The 14,640-nt window shown below is 36.5% G+C and overlaps 1 protein-coding gene across 1 annotated transcript; it reads right to left on the reverse strand.

Annotated features, from left to right (window-relative positions):
• Positions 1 to 290: 290 nt before the first annotated feature.
• LOC113687962 (nuclear pore complex protein NUP133-like) lies at positions 291 to 11,826 on the reverse strand. Its single transcript, XM_027205521.2, has 8 exons — positions 11,547 to 11,826; positions 10,280 to 10,407; positions 8,347 to 10,197; positions 5,071 to 5,792; positions 3,870 to 4,022; positions 3,202 to 3,535; positions 2,168 to 2,235; positions 291 to 1,132 (listed from the first exon to the last, which is right to left on the reverse strand). Exons 1-8 carry the CDS (start codon positions 11,741 to 11,743, stop codon positions 584 to 586), a joined length of 4,002 nt encoding a protein of 1,333 aa, XP_027061322.2. The 5' UTR covers positions 11,744 to 11,826; the 3' UTR covers positions 291 to 583.
• Positions 11,827 to 14,640: the final 2,814 nt, after the last annotated feature.

Raw genomic sequence — 14,640 nt, forward strand, 5'->3', positions numbered from 1 at the left:
CTTCTCTCGTATCTGTCTAAAGATTTCCAATTTTTGGCTTTCCAATTGTGCGGTCTTGATAGATTTCCCAATATTGGCATTGAACCTTATCAAGGAATTAAATTAATGCTTACAGTTATACAAGGAGTCATCTACTATTTATATTGTTAATTGACAATTTTCTCCAATGTAATAAGTCATTCAATTGCTGAGAATCTAATCCTAATGATACTTGTTAGTCATCCATCCCTCCGAAAAATTTCCAGTACTTAATCAAAATTCCAATTCTTTGCTCGTTTTGCCAGTTAATATGCCCCAGTGCTAAAAATCAGTACATTTCATAAATCCAAGATCAAAAAAGAAGTTTTCCTTCTCCGTTAAAGAGTATTTGTAAGGAAATGCAGTATCATCAGCTATTGATCAGCATCGTATACACCTACTTTCCAACTGACCAACACAAGCTACATAGGCACGCCATCACAGCAAGGACAACTCAGAATGTAAATGTAGGTTTAGCTCCTCTGCCCCTAAACGCCAAAAGTAACAACAATTACAGAAGATGCAAACTATACAAAGTCCATAAAGTATATGCACAATTTTAACTTCACTCCATTGGGAAACAACTCTCATTAATTACAGTACCAGCATGAGCACTTCCCAGCATAATAGCAGTAAGCATCAACTTGCCAGCATCAGGAAAATCTTTGTGCTGCATCAGAATTGCTTCCACTGATGAAGATACATCCTTCACATACTCAACTTCCAGATTCTCTTGCCTCAGGGGCAGTACTTCATCGAATCCACCATCAAAAGTTTTTGCTTCAGGCCCATAGCATATAGTAGACGCCTGAAAAAGAACTGTTTCTTGAAGAGAATGTAGGGTTTCCTCATCACTCCACCCTTCAGTGACAGACAACTGATAGATCCTTTCCCAGTCATCCTGATTTGCTGCATTCCTCCAGCACTCCTCCAAAAGGCTAGAGTTGCACTTAAGGAAGAAGAAGCTTGTCCACGCAAAAACATCAAATGCTCGCAAAGCAAGGAGCCTGTTCTGGTTTTTCAGGCACAATTCAATTAGGTCCACAGGAGGGAGAAGCCTGTTTCCAATATTGTGCTTTTCATCACCGTCAGGAAGGAGCCCCAATATTTCTTCCTGCAAATTTTAATCCATGAACATTAGAGATTTGGAAGCAAATGTAAAGCTTCCATACAGCAACTGCAAAAAAAAAAAAAAAAGCCTTGTTCAATGAACTAAACTAATTATTAGATTGATTCCCAAAAAAAAAAAAAAATTGTCACGGAAAGCTTTCTCAGGCTCAGCCTTCAGATTAACAAGCATAAATCTACAGTCCCCAATAGCTGAAAAATGGTCACTACAAGGTTAAGGTAACTTCAAGGGCTTTTGCTAGACTCCCAACACTCCAGGAAGCAGAACTGCAAAGTTTCTCCTGTATTTGAACTCTAATTCCATCTGCTCGGAGTTTAATTCTTAACGTCTGTACATGAGTGAACAAGATACATAAAAAGGTGTTTGCTTGTACCTCTAAATTCTACTTATCATGCATATGTCATTATTGTTCCTCTAAATCTACCCTTTTTCACAATTTTCTGAAGCATTAACTCAAGCTTTGAATTGTAAGACGAGGATTGTAAATGAGCCAATGATAGTAAAAATAGCATTTGCCTATTCCTCTAATAGGGAAGATGACTGTTGTTATAATAAACCTCATAAGAGTAATCTACCCAGAACTCAATTGAGTCGAAAAGAATAGTCACCAACAAGTCAATATCTTTGGTTCTCATTTGTTGTTCTACGCATGAAATGAAAACAAACTAACAGTCAGTACATACTTCCAGTTGGCTACTTCACACCAAATATAAGTCAGTATGCAGTTCAGAATGCAATTAAGAGAGAAGCATGCTGCCATAGTGAAAATAAACAGAACTTCGACCAAATTAAGCAGATATTTAACTAGAAGATGAATATAAAAACTTATTCATAGGCAAGAAACAAGTATCACCTATGATCTTTCTTATTGAGTTCTAGGGTGAAATCACCATTCCTAATATTACACCTGGTGAAATCACCATTCCTTATTGAGTTCTTGAGGTTTCCTTTGATCAAAGGCAAGAAACTTCAGACGACCCTCAAACCATAAAAGACTACATAAAAGATCTCATATTACACCTGCAATTTCAGAATATTCAGATCAGCTTCAATGCGCTTCACCTTTGCGGGACAATCAACATTCCTTCCTGCCAGACGTGAATAGATGCATTAGTGACTCAAGCACTTAACTGAATAGAAACAAAATCAGATCTGCAGGTACATTTTTTAAGGCTTTCTCTGGTCACTGTATACTCCATTTCCTCTTATTATTTCTATACACTTTGAGAGATACAATAAACTAAAAAAGCAAACAGATAAAAACTTCATCCTAAGTTGTAAAGTGCACATTTACAAGTTTATTCTGGAGGCATCATGCGAAAATAGGCATCGAGTCAAGCCACACATACAGAGAGGTAGTAAAGCACAAACTAAATGTATAAAGGGGAATAGCTCTGCAACTCATATGTTTGGTGGAGACTATTAGCAAAGTTAAGAATATTCCAGAGCAGAAATTTTGGGGATACAGCCAAGTGGACAAGTATAGTTCCCCAAAGTACAAAGGATCAGGCAAGGCAAAAGGGAAAACAAGCCCTTGCTCATATCTGCCAATGCCAAACAACTAGACTTCTCCCTTGGATGGTAGTTGCTTATTTGGCTGGCTCTCAACATCTCAGAGGTTGAAACTAGATAGTAGCTTGTAAGTCCAGTAATACCATGGCTGCTATTCAGTGGAACTATCACTAACTATTTAGATGCCCTGGGCTTGGGCATTATGGGTATTAGGCAACTCCCCATGATAAGAGATCCAGCATGGAAAACCAGCGCTCTTTCGCTTGGTCACATTGAGCAGACATGTAGACAATTGAGCAATTCCAGCAGTAGGCTTACGATGAATAAGTGTTTGGATGTCGCTGAAGCTGAGGCTTCAGCATGTGCACAAGCAAACACAAATGAACCAAATGCTGAAGTGTAATTGGTTACAAGAAGTGGTCAGATTTTACGGCCAAGCAGGATATTCAAAATTTCAAGCGTTTAGCTTTATCTTATGCCTAAAACATTTATTACCCTTCCTGCACCTTAGTAACATGCGAACATGCGACTCTTTCAAATACCTGCCATTGCAGCTATCTTTGACAGATTGAGAAAATGCTTCCTTTCTGCCAAGGTTGTTCTGTTGGTTGTGCCACAAAAATGAGTTTCCTCGTTAGCCAGACCTGATGAATCTTCTTGAGACAGACCTACAACATGAAGAGTTTCAGAAGCAGCAGCAAATTGATTAAGAAACACTTCATGAAGCCAACGAAGATCTTGATGCTGCTTTAAGAAAATAGCAAGCTCTTCTTGAAACTCCTCCCCAAGTCTCATCAGTCTGGAATATTGTTTGCTGTCATACAGCTGCTTGAAGACAAAGTTGCTGAAACCCCCTCTAGGTCCCATGCTCTCATGCTGCATAATAGAACATTGGATGCTATAAGAATGAATTAAAAACTAAAGTTTCAAAAATAGAACATGGATAGATTGTGCACTCTGAAAGATGGTAAATACAATAACATTGAAGATAAAACTACTAGCCACCAAATCAACTAAACAGAATGGCAACCAATATAGGATGATTTTTTTTTTAATTATTATTATTAGCAGGTGAGGGGTAGGATTTTTTTGTTTTTGGTTTTTTTTTTTGGGGGGGGGATTTGAACCTAGGACCTCTAATTTCAGGGATCTCGACCAACTGATACAGGGTTACATCAGTTTAAGGGAGAACAAGTACATAATTTCATACCATAAGATTCTTAAGGAGCTCGGAATCATTAAGGTCACAGCAAATACTCCAAAGTGTCTGATACCCTTCATGTCTTTTAGCAATATGCAACAACTTAGAAGAAAGCTTTCTAATAACTTCGTCATTTTGTACTTCTGTTCCTCCATCTGGATCCTGCAAAAAACGAAAATGTACGGTACCAAGTTTCCTCAGATGCAACATTCTCTATCATTTTAAAAAAATCTGAAAACACATTCCAACTAAAAAATCAGGGACTCTAGCATTATTAATGGGACAATTACGTGACCATGTTGGACTTCACAACAAATACCCTTGGCTTGACATTCGAAATGAAGATTCTTATACTCAATGAGACTCAAGATCACTTACTACTTCAAGACCGAGCAAGCAAGACAAGCAGTTTCAAAACCAAGACATGCTTTGCCAACTCATATATTGCCATTCCTTATATTCAATATAATCAACCCACAGAATCCAGATGACTGCTACCTGAGGCTTAACAAATCAGGAGGACACTAACAATGGAATAAACAGAAACTCGACTATGACCGAGTACCATATTTTGGCAAATCACCCTTTGCTACCTTGTAGTTACAAGTCCATAGTCAAAACTCCATATCATTCCAAAACCTACCTTTTGCTCCCTTGTGCTTCTCATTAATGGCAGGAAAGAAAGAAATGTCAATTCCAATAGATTTTCATAAAAAAGTCCAAATCATGCTCCTATCAATGTAAAGAAACAATCAAATCTCTTCCTTGCTTAATGTTGTCCTAACCAGACCCAACCTGCTTCACCCTTCATCTGCTAGCAGCATCAGAAAAGTTCCAGCTTTGCTAAAAAGTCTCTCCTAATAAAGGATGAAAGGCCTAAACTCAAGTTAATATTAAGGGTGCACAGCTACCAAGATAAGTCGCAATATGTTAGAGTTTACCCGATTCCAACAAGACCACCACTAAGCATAAATACTAAAATGGTCGATCAAGAACTTCACCGAATGACAAGTTAGAAATATTCATCAAACCAGAAAATAATCTCCAGATGCACAATTCAACTGCTCCATCACAATAGCTTCTGGTTTTAGCCCTAAGCCTAGAAATAGATTTGACATATTTAAAATTTTATACAAATAAGAAACAAGCACATAAAAGCATCCAGTCAATGTCAGAATCTTCCAGAAGAAGATTAAACAGGAAAAGTAACCTGGAGTTTGGCCTGGAAGAACCCTTTTACTTGCTTATGGAGGGAGTCAAGAAGTGCATCTCTCCTTTTCCAGTATTCATCTAGCAGGCCTTTCTGTTCTTCATTGCGTTCAGATTTCGCCGTTATAGCTCCAGAATAGGCGTCAAGTAAAACTTCAGAAAGTACTTCTAGATGAGAATAAAAGTCCAACTTCTTAGCATCATCAAGGCGAAATGTTTCATTGATCAGCTGAAGCATGAAAGATGCAATGCTCCAAATGCCACTTCTTACAACAGTTTGGCAGTACCATGGTGTCAAGCCATCAGGAGAAGGATACCAGAGGTGATGCTCACTTCTGTAGTGCATCGCAGTCTGAAGTATGCTTACACATGCATTTGAGATTTCACAAGCTCTTTGAAACTGAACAGTGAAAGGCATATCTTCCCCAATCATGCTGTCTAATTGTTTCTCTAAGCAGTAAAACAAGTCCTCAATATCTGAAACCTTACTGTAGAATACTTCAGCATTCTCTCTATCCATCAATAGAACAGTTCTCCTACGGGCTCGCTCACCAACTAACTGGATAAGATCCCAAAGAGCACCAGAGGTTTGAGTTTCTGAACGAGAGTAAGAAGAGCTGACTCCATTTGTATGACTCTGGCAAATCATATTCTGCAGCTCCCTGAGTTGGAGCATTCCGGCAAGCTTTTCACCATGTTCCAAAATAATTTGCAGTGACTGTCCTGCTTGCAGGAAAAGAAGTTTCCATAAAATAGATTAGATTGCTTATGAAATGATGCAAAAGCTATTTGCGGATTTGCTAATTTTGTGCTTAGATCAGCAACAATACAACAACCAAGTTAGTAACAGATAAATAGCCTTTGATATGATGAATGACTACATGAAGAACTAACAGCAGGTGGCTATAGTCCACAAGAACCGTGCCATGTACTTTTGGCCATATTCAAACATTAGTTCATCTCAGGCAGCTGTTCCAACATATTTATAAAAGTTGTCAATACCAGACCTGAAACCTTTATGAAATGGGGTATTTGCACTTTCCTTGGATGGCTAATGTGAACATGGATTTTAACCGACCCTCAGTTATGAAAGCTTCCAACACCAGTTCTAGGTTTCACCACAGCCGAGGTATCATTTGAAATTCATCATCTTAACTTTGACAGAGAGGGTAACTTAAAGTGTCAGCACGATCTTGAATCTCAAAATATTCCAATCTAGAAAATATAAATGAAATCTTAACTTTGACAGAGAGGGTAACTTAAAGTATCAGCACGATCTTGAATCTCAAAATATTCCAATCTAGAAAATATAAATGAAAATTTTCTTAACCCCTAATATTCGGCATCTCCCTTTCTCAACTTAAGCTATGAGGAATTGATATGCAGAGAACTGAATCATACCATAACAGGAGTTGAATAATTGGAACAAATTTCCTGGATGAAAGACATACATCTCCATAAACTCAAGCACACAAAATACATGCAACTGAGTTATGATTATCTTCTCTTACAATTATCTGCGCTTGATTGGCTAAGTGGAAAATGAAACTTTTTTTTTTTTTGGAGGGGTGGGTGGGGGGAGGGAAGCCCATAGCTGCAAAGTTGGAGTAAAGAACAAGGCCTGTTTATCGGCAGTTTTCAGTAAATTCCCTTTAAAATGTTGGTTTGTATTCGGTTTTCAATCATAACCCAGCTCGTCATTTACAATGACTGTTGTATACTCCAATAAACATTTTGATCAAATTTCAAGCTTTGAAATTCTAGGTTCTATTGAAACTTATCTTAGGCTTTCAAAATGTAACTGAACTCAATTACAATTTGGGCTAAGTTTGGTCAAAATTAATACATCAATAATCACAACCGAAAATTCAACTTTTTGGGACATCCAAAAAAAAAAATTTCAAGTTCCATCATTAAATCTTCAACATTGTCAATCCTAAGAAGAAATTTCAAAGCTCAACCAAAGAATGACTGATTGCATCGATAAACTCACTTCATCAATCCACAACTTAACAAGATAATCCATATCTATAGAGGTTCAATCAACATGAAGTAATATACTAAAATCCAAAACCCAAACATGAGGAAGACACAAACATAGAAACTATAAAAGAAGATCTGAAACAAAAACTAGTAGTCCATGGAGATAACTTCTTTAAAATCCAGCAAAAGAGGGAGCCACAGGTTTGGGTGCACAAGAGAGGGGAGAGCAAGAGTGGAAAGGAAGAGAGAAGAGGAAGGAAAGGTGGATAGTGGGCTGCTAATGGTGCAAGCAAGAGCAGGTAAAAAGGAAAGAGAGCAACTTTCAGAAAATGTGTCCTATAAAAAGCTGCACTTAAGATCCAGGTTGGTAGATAGCTGGGATGGGAAGAAGAGGAAGTGGATAGGGAGGGGGTAGTACTAGTTATATCACAGAAAAAGTATAAGAATAGACTAGGCACTAGTCTTTGCTGGTCTTAGCTGAAAACAAAATTTGTACTTTTAGTTATTCAGTTTACAAGCTTTAACCAACCTAAACCAGATTGTAAACAACCATTATTTTGGAATGCTCAGATCATTTCCACTTGACCATTACAGTTTAACCTAATTAATTCAACTCGACCAGACTCTTGTTCAGAACACAATTTGAGATCTCCTGTGTAGAGTTGTTCCAATGAACTGCGTCAAACTGGAGGGTGAACATTTTCCTTATCAGAAATATTGTTGAATTTTCTTTCCAGTTACATCTTGGTTTAAGTATAAACTATAGTCATCTACAATCCCCAGAATCTACCTTCAAAAACAATTTGCAAAGCCTAACTAGAACAAAATTTACTCCCAGAACTAGGAATGTGCAGAAAACTAACTTCGTTTCTTTTAGGATGATGCAACGGATCATGGTGCACTGACATTAAGAGTTTAAAATCCTTTACTTAAGCTATTTTTTTGGCTAATACCCAAAGAACAAAACAGACTTAATTAAAGATCCGGATACTGAAGGGTTCAATTATTTAAAGCATTCATGACAACAAAATAGCACATGGCCCATTGGAGATCTTTCTTTCAAAGGGCTCTATATAGACAGTTATCCAAACTCCGCATACATCTAAAAAAGTGTCTGCACTTTTAATGGATCAACAAAACCTTCTAAGATGAGTGAATTCCTTTTCCTTCAATCTTAATTAGTGCATCAATTTGTTAAGGATGAAATTTCACATTCAAGGTGCTCAAGAACGGGCCTATAAACAGAAAAAGAAACATAAAGCTATAGGAAGTATGATGAGAAAAGTGATCATACTCTGTTTAGTACACAGTTCCTCATGACACTTGGATAGAGCTAGGAACTGAAGATGTTTCTGATGCTTCTGTTGCTTCTCGATGAGCTGGGTTGACACAATTGACAAAGCCACAATCTCAACTCCCCTGGTTGTCGTCCAATGTTTGGCTAGGGTATCCACAATTGATTTGCTCATCCTAGTAAAAACATTTGTTTCACCGTCTCTTTCAAATGCCCCGGAATATTTTAGTTTATCAACTGATCCTTCAACCTGCCCAGACAAGAGAAAATCATTGAAAAGCTGATTCAGTAATGCTTCAGATTCTTCGTCTTGAGCATTTCGATGTGCAATTCCAGTTAAGGGTGCCCTATGTCTATCCACAGCATCCCATGCTTCTGAACTAGCCCTTCGAGGAGGGATATTGCCAGAAAATGAGATGTTTTTTCTTTCTTCCTGTGATGATCTTTCATTTGAGCTCCCTTTGCGAGACAAACTTCGCTCAGGTGGTTCAACTCCACCAATCAAAATAGCCCTCTCAGGAATTGCCCAGATTCCAGCTTTCTCAGTCAGTACAGCCCAAGCTCCATCTTCACCATCATCTGAAGAAGGGAAAACAGCAGCATCGAAAACCTTGCCAGCATCATAAGGCAGGTCAAATTGGTAGAGACGAGTAGAATTTCTCCAGTAATGCGACACAGTTGCAGTTCCATCACCAGAAAGTATAATGACCGAACCAGCTGGCTTGCCACCAATCTTCAGCCTCATCGAAAATAAGAATTCCTCATCTTCTACTCTTGCTTTAGGTATTATTACCTGGATCGGGGCCTTCTTTTCCAAAACCCTCTCAGATGTTGGTTTAACATTTTCCGTCGAAATGCTCAACCCAGACCTATATTGCATGGTCAGAAGTGAATATTCGGTGTAGCTTGAACTAGTGATTCGATCTTTGCAAAAAATAGCAATAAGAATAGTGATAACCTTTCCATCATTGTCAATTTGCAGATCCAGGGGCCAGATCCTCTTTTGCCCAGCTAGATCCTTCTGGATACCCAAATCACCATCAGTGCCTACAATTTCATGTGACCAGAGCTTGGATACATTATAATCAGGTGTAAGTTTAACACAAAAACACTGTATCTCACGATCTGTCAATAAAAGAAACTGTCTTTTAGTTTCACTGAATGAATTAAACAACTGCCAAGTCAATGACCTAGGGTACCCCTTACTTCCAACTAAATGGCTACTATCACCACCTGAAGAGGCTGTACCTAGCATGTCCTGAAAAATTTTTTTCCGTTCAATAGCAAATGGGCTGCAGAAAAACTGCCAAAGATCACCATTGGAACTACATGCAAGGGAGACACAAACATGGTTGGCACCTAGAACAGGAGTTGCAATCAAAGAGTTTAAGGAACTCAATCCTGTAATAGAACTCCCCTGCTTAGTACGTTGCCGTTGCTTATTATAATTGGCTTTCCCATCACCAGGCAAAAGTAACACCTCCAACTCCTCAACTGAAGCAGAACTAAGAACTGGAGCACTTCTACTTTCAGAGTAGATCTCTGGCCAGTATACAAGAGTTCGACTTCTTCTATTGCATACAATAATGCCAGCCGAATTAGACTGTGAGATCAATTTGTCACTATTCCTATTTAAGCAGTCCCAATTGAGGATACAAACTAACCAAGTGTTAGAATTGAATGCATTTCTGCTGGAATCCCTGGTTTCAAAAGTACTAGAAGGAAGGTCAAGAACAACACAATTCCTTGAAGCAGTGGGAGAAAAGTAATTCCAGACAAAGAGCCTGTCTCTGCATATAACCCAAGCCAGAGATGTTTCCTTGTCCATTCCTCCAGATATGGACATCTCACCTGCCAGAAGAAATATGTCTGCCTCAAAAAAGGAATGCAAGAAAATCATCCAATACCTACAAACTGAACAAACTGCACAAACCAGGATACTGTTTTTGCACTAAGGCTGCTTGTTGTTCATCACGTACAGCTAAAGGAAACTCTCCAACATACACAGGTTGAACTAGGTCCACATCATCTCCTTTTTCATTTCTCTTAACTGGTGGAATCCTGTAAAAATCAATAGCAAAAATAACTGATAAAATCCTTTCCATGCATATGTTATGAAGCTGCATTTCAAGCTCCCACAATGAAACCATCCAAGATCACATAATTGACACACTTATATTTGTCTAGAACAGTATGTATGACAATTCAGATTCCAACCAATTACATAAATAAGACAAGAAGAGGGAAGCACCTTGCAAACAATTTGTTCAACCACAGAGCAGCTAAAAGAAAAAAGATACAAATTTACACCAAGGTAGCCTCCATACCAAATCAACAAAAAATAGCGCAAATAGCGAACTTGGAACCATAATTTAGCATTCAAACTGATTCCTGTACAAAATACACCAATACTGCAAGAAAAAACAAAATAAAAAAAGATACTCTATGCAACATTTAGCACAAATGCCCTTCAGCTCAAAATTGTGCCCTCTTACCTCCAAGCACACCCTATTGAGAAATTTGGCATGGAAACTAATTGAGCACCAATTTCCCATATACAAGTAAATACCCAGAAAAGAAACTAAAATCTTTCAATAGCATTAGTCAATATCAATTTATAGCAATAATTAAATTCAAAAACAAAAGCAAAAAAAGATAAACCAGAAAAAAAGACATAAAATAAACATGCTTACATTTGTCAAGAACCATCTAATCCAGATCACAATTTAAAAATAAGACAAGAACCAGTAAAAACCTTGAAACTTTCCTCCACAAAAAAGCAGCCAAGAAAACAAGCCCCAGTTGTACTGAGGTAGTCCATAGAAATCTACGAAAATTTATTCAAATGGTGCACTTGGAACCCAAATTACCACAATTCTAGATTATTTATAAAAGAGGGGCAATTAAACATATTCATGTATAAACTGTACGGATATCACGTACACAAAAAACTAAAATTCTAAATTCAATACACAAATAATCACAAATGCCTATTGAGTCCAAAATTGTGCCCTCTAACCTCAAAGCGTACCCTTTTCAGAAATTTCCAGGACATCTAATTGAGCACCAATTTTCCACATATCAGTGGATGCCCAGAAAAATTAACTAAAAAACTAAAACCTATAACATCTAGTAGTCAATATCAATTTACAGCAAAAACTGAACTCAGAACGAAAAACAAAGAAATTCAATAATCCTACCGGGCAAGGACAGAGAGGCGAGACGCCCAAGGAGCAGGAGTGCCAGTGGCCGGGCGATTGGGAATTACATTGCTATCTTGAAGTGGAGTTTTTGGCGATGCCAAAGAAGAATCATTACTCTTTTCTGTTGCATTTTGATCCTTACGAGCTGCTGCTGCGCTGCCATAGCTGGATTTCCTTCTTCCCGGAGAAAACATTTTCGGGGAGAACGGTTTAATTGTTAGGGTTTTACCCTTTCATTTGGGCGGCCGTGTGAATATGTAGTTAACCCGCCTAGTTTGAATGGTTTTGAAAGCTTTTTTTATGAAGGAAGGATTATTATTACTTTACCTCCTTAAATTATATCAGCACTGTCAGTTTATCCCATAACATTATCTTTTAGTTATTTTACCCCATAGTTAATTCAACTCAATATATTAAGAATTTTTGGATAAAAGTGCCCTTTTATTCTATAGCGTTACCATATCGTTATTATAATTTTATCCCTTTAAATTATAGTGATACAATTACTTTAATCCCTAACATTATTTTTTAAATATTTTATCTCATCGTTAATCTAACCAGTATGGTCAAAAATTTTAAATGTATTTACTGTTTTTCTATATATAATTAAAAGAGTAAATCTTATACGCATTGATAGTGTATACATTATCATCATTGGATTCATGATACATGTGCGAAAGTTATATTTCAAATTCAATTTTACATAGTTGTCATTCATTCGATTCTGATGGTGTATACATTGTTAGTGTAGGAAAAATTGATCCTAATTATAAATAAAAAGTTGGAATGGTTACTCTACCTTTTGTTTTCACTTTAAGAGATTTAAAAACAAAAAAAAATAAAAGGATTTTCTCATATTTCTTTTTTTCACACTTATTAATACTAGGAAAAGAAAAAATGATAGGAGAGAAGAAGTCAGAAAATTAGATATTACAAACAAAAAAAGAAAATAAAGAAGAATCTAACATTATCGTATTACTTTAAGGTTATCGGGATTAGAATTGAAATTGGACAGTAAATAGAAAAATAAAATAATTTTAAAAAATAAAAATATTTAATATTTTTTTCTTATTTGTATATTTAAAAAAAAGAATTGAGCTCTAACTCTCTCTCTCTCTCTCTCTCTCTGATATAAGCAGCAGGACCATCACTAGCTCGTACCAAGATGTTTGAGATCCTTTTCAACCCACTCCATGATGTTCAAAATTCCATTGGAATACATGAAGTCATGGAAGCGATGAAACCCCAGCTATGTGATCTTCGGGTTTTAATTTCTTTTGATTTTGTTTGATTTTTCTTGTTTAGTTGGTTAGTTAGTCATTATTATGAATAAATATAGCCAGTTATGTGAGCTATTTGAGCCATTTAAAAGTAGTTAAGGAAATAAGTGACTAAATCCTTGTCCAAATTGGATTAGTCTTAGTGATTTAGGTTTTAACTATAAATAGGCCTCTTCTACTTCATTGTAAGACAACTTTTTGAGAGATGAATTAATACAAGTGAGTTGTCTCCTTTTAAAGAGTTCCTTGCTGGAACTTGAGTTTCTTTTTGAACTGTATCAAATATTTAACTTGGATACTTGTGGTATTCAAGGCAAGATGATCATATCATCTTGTTCTTTCAAACTAATAACCAATCCACTAGGTTTCTAAAGATGGATTTTCTTTAGATCTAACAAGGTAGTTATTGTTCCATAACCTGGTCAAAATAGATCCTTCCGCTGCCTGATCAACTTGGTTCTTCAAGACAGATTTTTGTTGGGTCGAGTTCGTATCAGTTGGCAGCAGGACCATCACTAGCTCGTACCAAGATGCTTGAGAATCTTTTTAACCCAATCTATGATGTTCAAGACTCCATTGGAATACATGAAGTCATGGAAGCGATGGAGCGCCAGCTAAGTGATTTTCAAATTTTTAATTTCTTTTGATTTTGTTTGATTTTTCTTGTTTAGTTGGTTAGTTAATCATTATTATGAATAATGTAGACACCAAATTTAATCATTTTTGTTTCTATTTTTTAATTTATGCTTATTTTATTTTAGTTAGTTGTATTCATTTTTATTTTAATTAGTTTTATGTTTATTTATTACATAAAAAAAAGAGAAGAAGAAAAAAAAGGGGGGAAATGCAATTTAAAAAAAATGGGTCTCTTCTTCTTCGTACAAGACCAGTACAAGATTTCGCAGCTCTATTCTCGCCCCTTTTCCACTCATTTTTCTTCGCTTTTTTTCCTCCATTCGATCATGCCAGTATTAGGCCACTTGGGATTGATCAAAAATTTGAGAACCCGCAAAATTTTCTTATTTTATATTTTTTTTTTTCGCATACATTTTCTTTACTTTACTTTATTATATTAATTTTTCAGAGATTTTTATAAGTGAGTATAGTTTTAAATTATTTTCCTAGTTTAAATTAGTTCATGTTAAGTTTGAAGCGTATTATGGACGTGGGACCCACTAGTGCGGTTAATGCGATAAAATTTTGACGATTAGTTGAAGTTTTGTATAAAGGGATATTATTTTACAATGTGCTAAGAGATAATTAGAAGTTAGTTAGATAAATTAACCATTGGATGACAAGAGAATGAGATTAAATCCTGTGCGCCATTTGTCGCGAAGTCAATGGATATTGGACTTTGACCAAGACCTTCATACCTTTACTAAATACAAAATTTGACCAAAAATTTCTTCACTTTGCACTTGCTTTGACCAAACCTTGGAGAGGGAAAAAACAGGAGCGACCTTCAACTTCAACCTCAACTTTGTGCTTGAATCTTGAGTTTTAACCAACCAATTTGCAAACTACTCCATACATGGTGCTAACCAAGGAAGAGTAGAGGTGTTGGTGGAGTGATTTTGGAGGAAGAAATCCTAAGTTTCCATATTTCTTGAGGTTACAAGGTACTTTGGCAAGAAACTTCCTTTTCCTTCATATATATGTGAATTAGTGGTTTAAGGTTGTAGATTTGGTAACTTTATGAGAAAATTTCATGGTTTGAAGTAGTATTATGGTAATTTTCATTTTTATGGTGAAAATTCTGCTCATATGTGATGCTTGAGGGTTGTCTACGTTTTGATAACTTTGCTATATGA

This window comes from Coffea arabica, chromosome 5e (assembly GCF_036785885.1).
Source record: "Coffea arabica cultivar ET-39 chromosome 5e, Coffea Arabica ET-39 HiFi, whole genome shotgun sequence".
Lineage (NCBI taxonomy): Eukaryota > Viridiplantae > Streptophyta > Magnoliopsida > Gentianales > Rubiaceae > Coffea > Coffea arabica.

Coding starts and splice junctions, on each gene's coding strand:
- LOC113687962 (XM_027205521.2), bottom strand. CDS start 11,743: ATGTTTTCTCCGGGAAGAAGGAAATCCAGCTATGGCAGCGCAGCAGCA. Junction 2,236..3,201: donor AAAGATAGCTGCAATGGCAG/GTATTTGAAAGA, acceptor CACGTCTGGCAG/GAAGGAATGTTGATTGTCCC. Junction 1,133..2,167: donor TGAATATTCTGAAATTGCAG/GTGTAATATGAG, acceptor TAAAATTTGCAG/GAAGAAATATTGGGGCTCCT.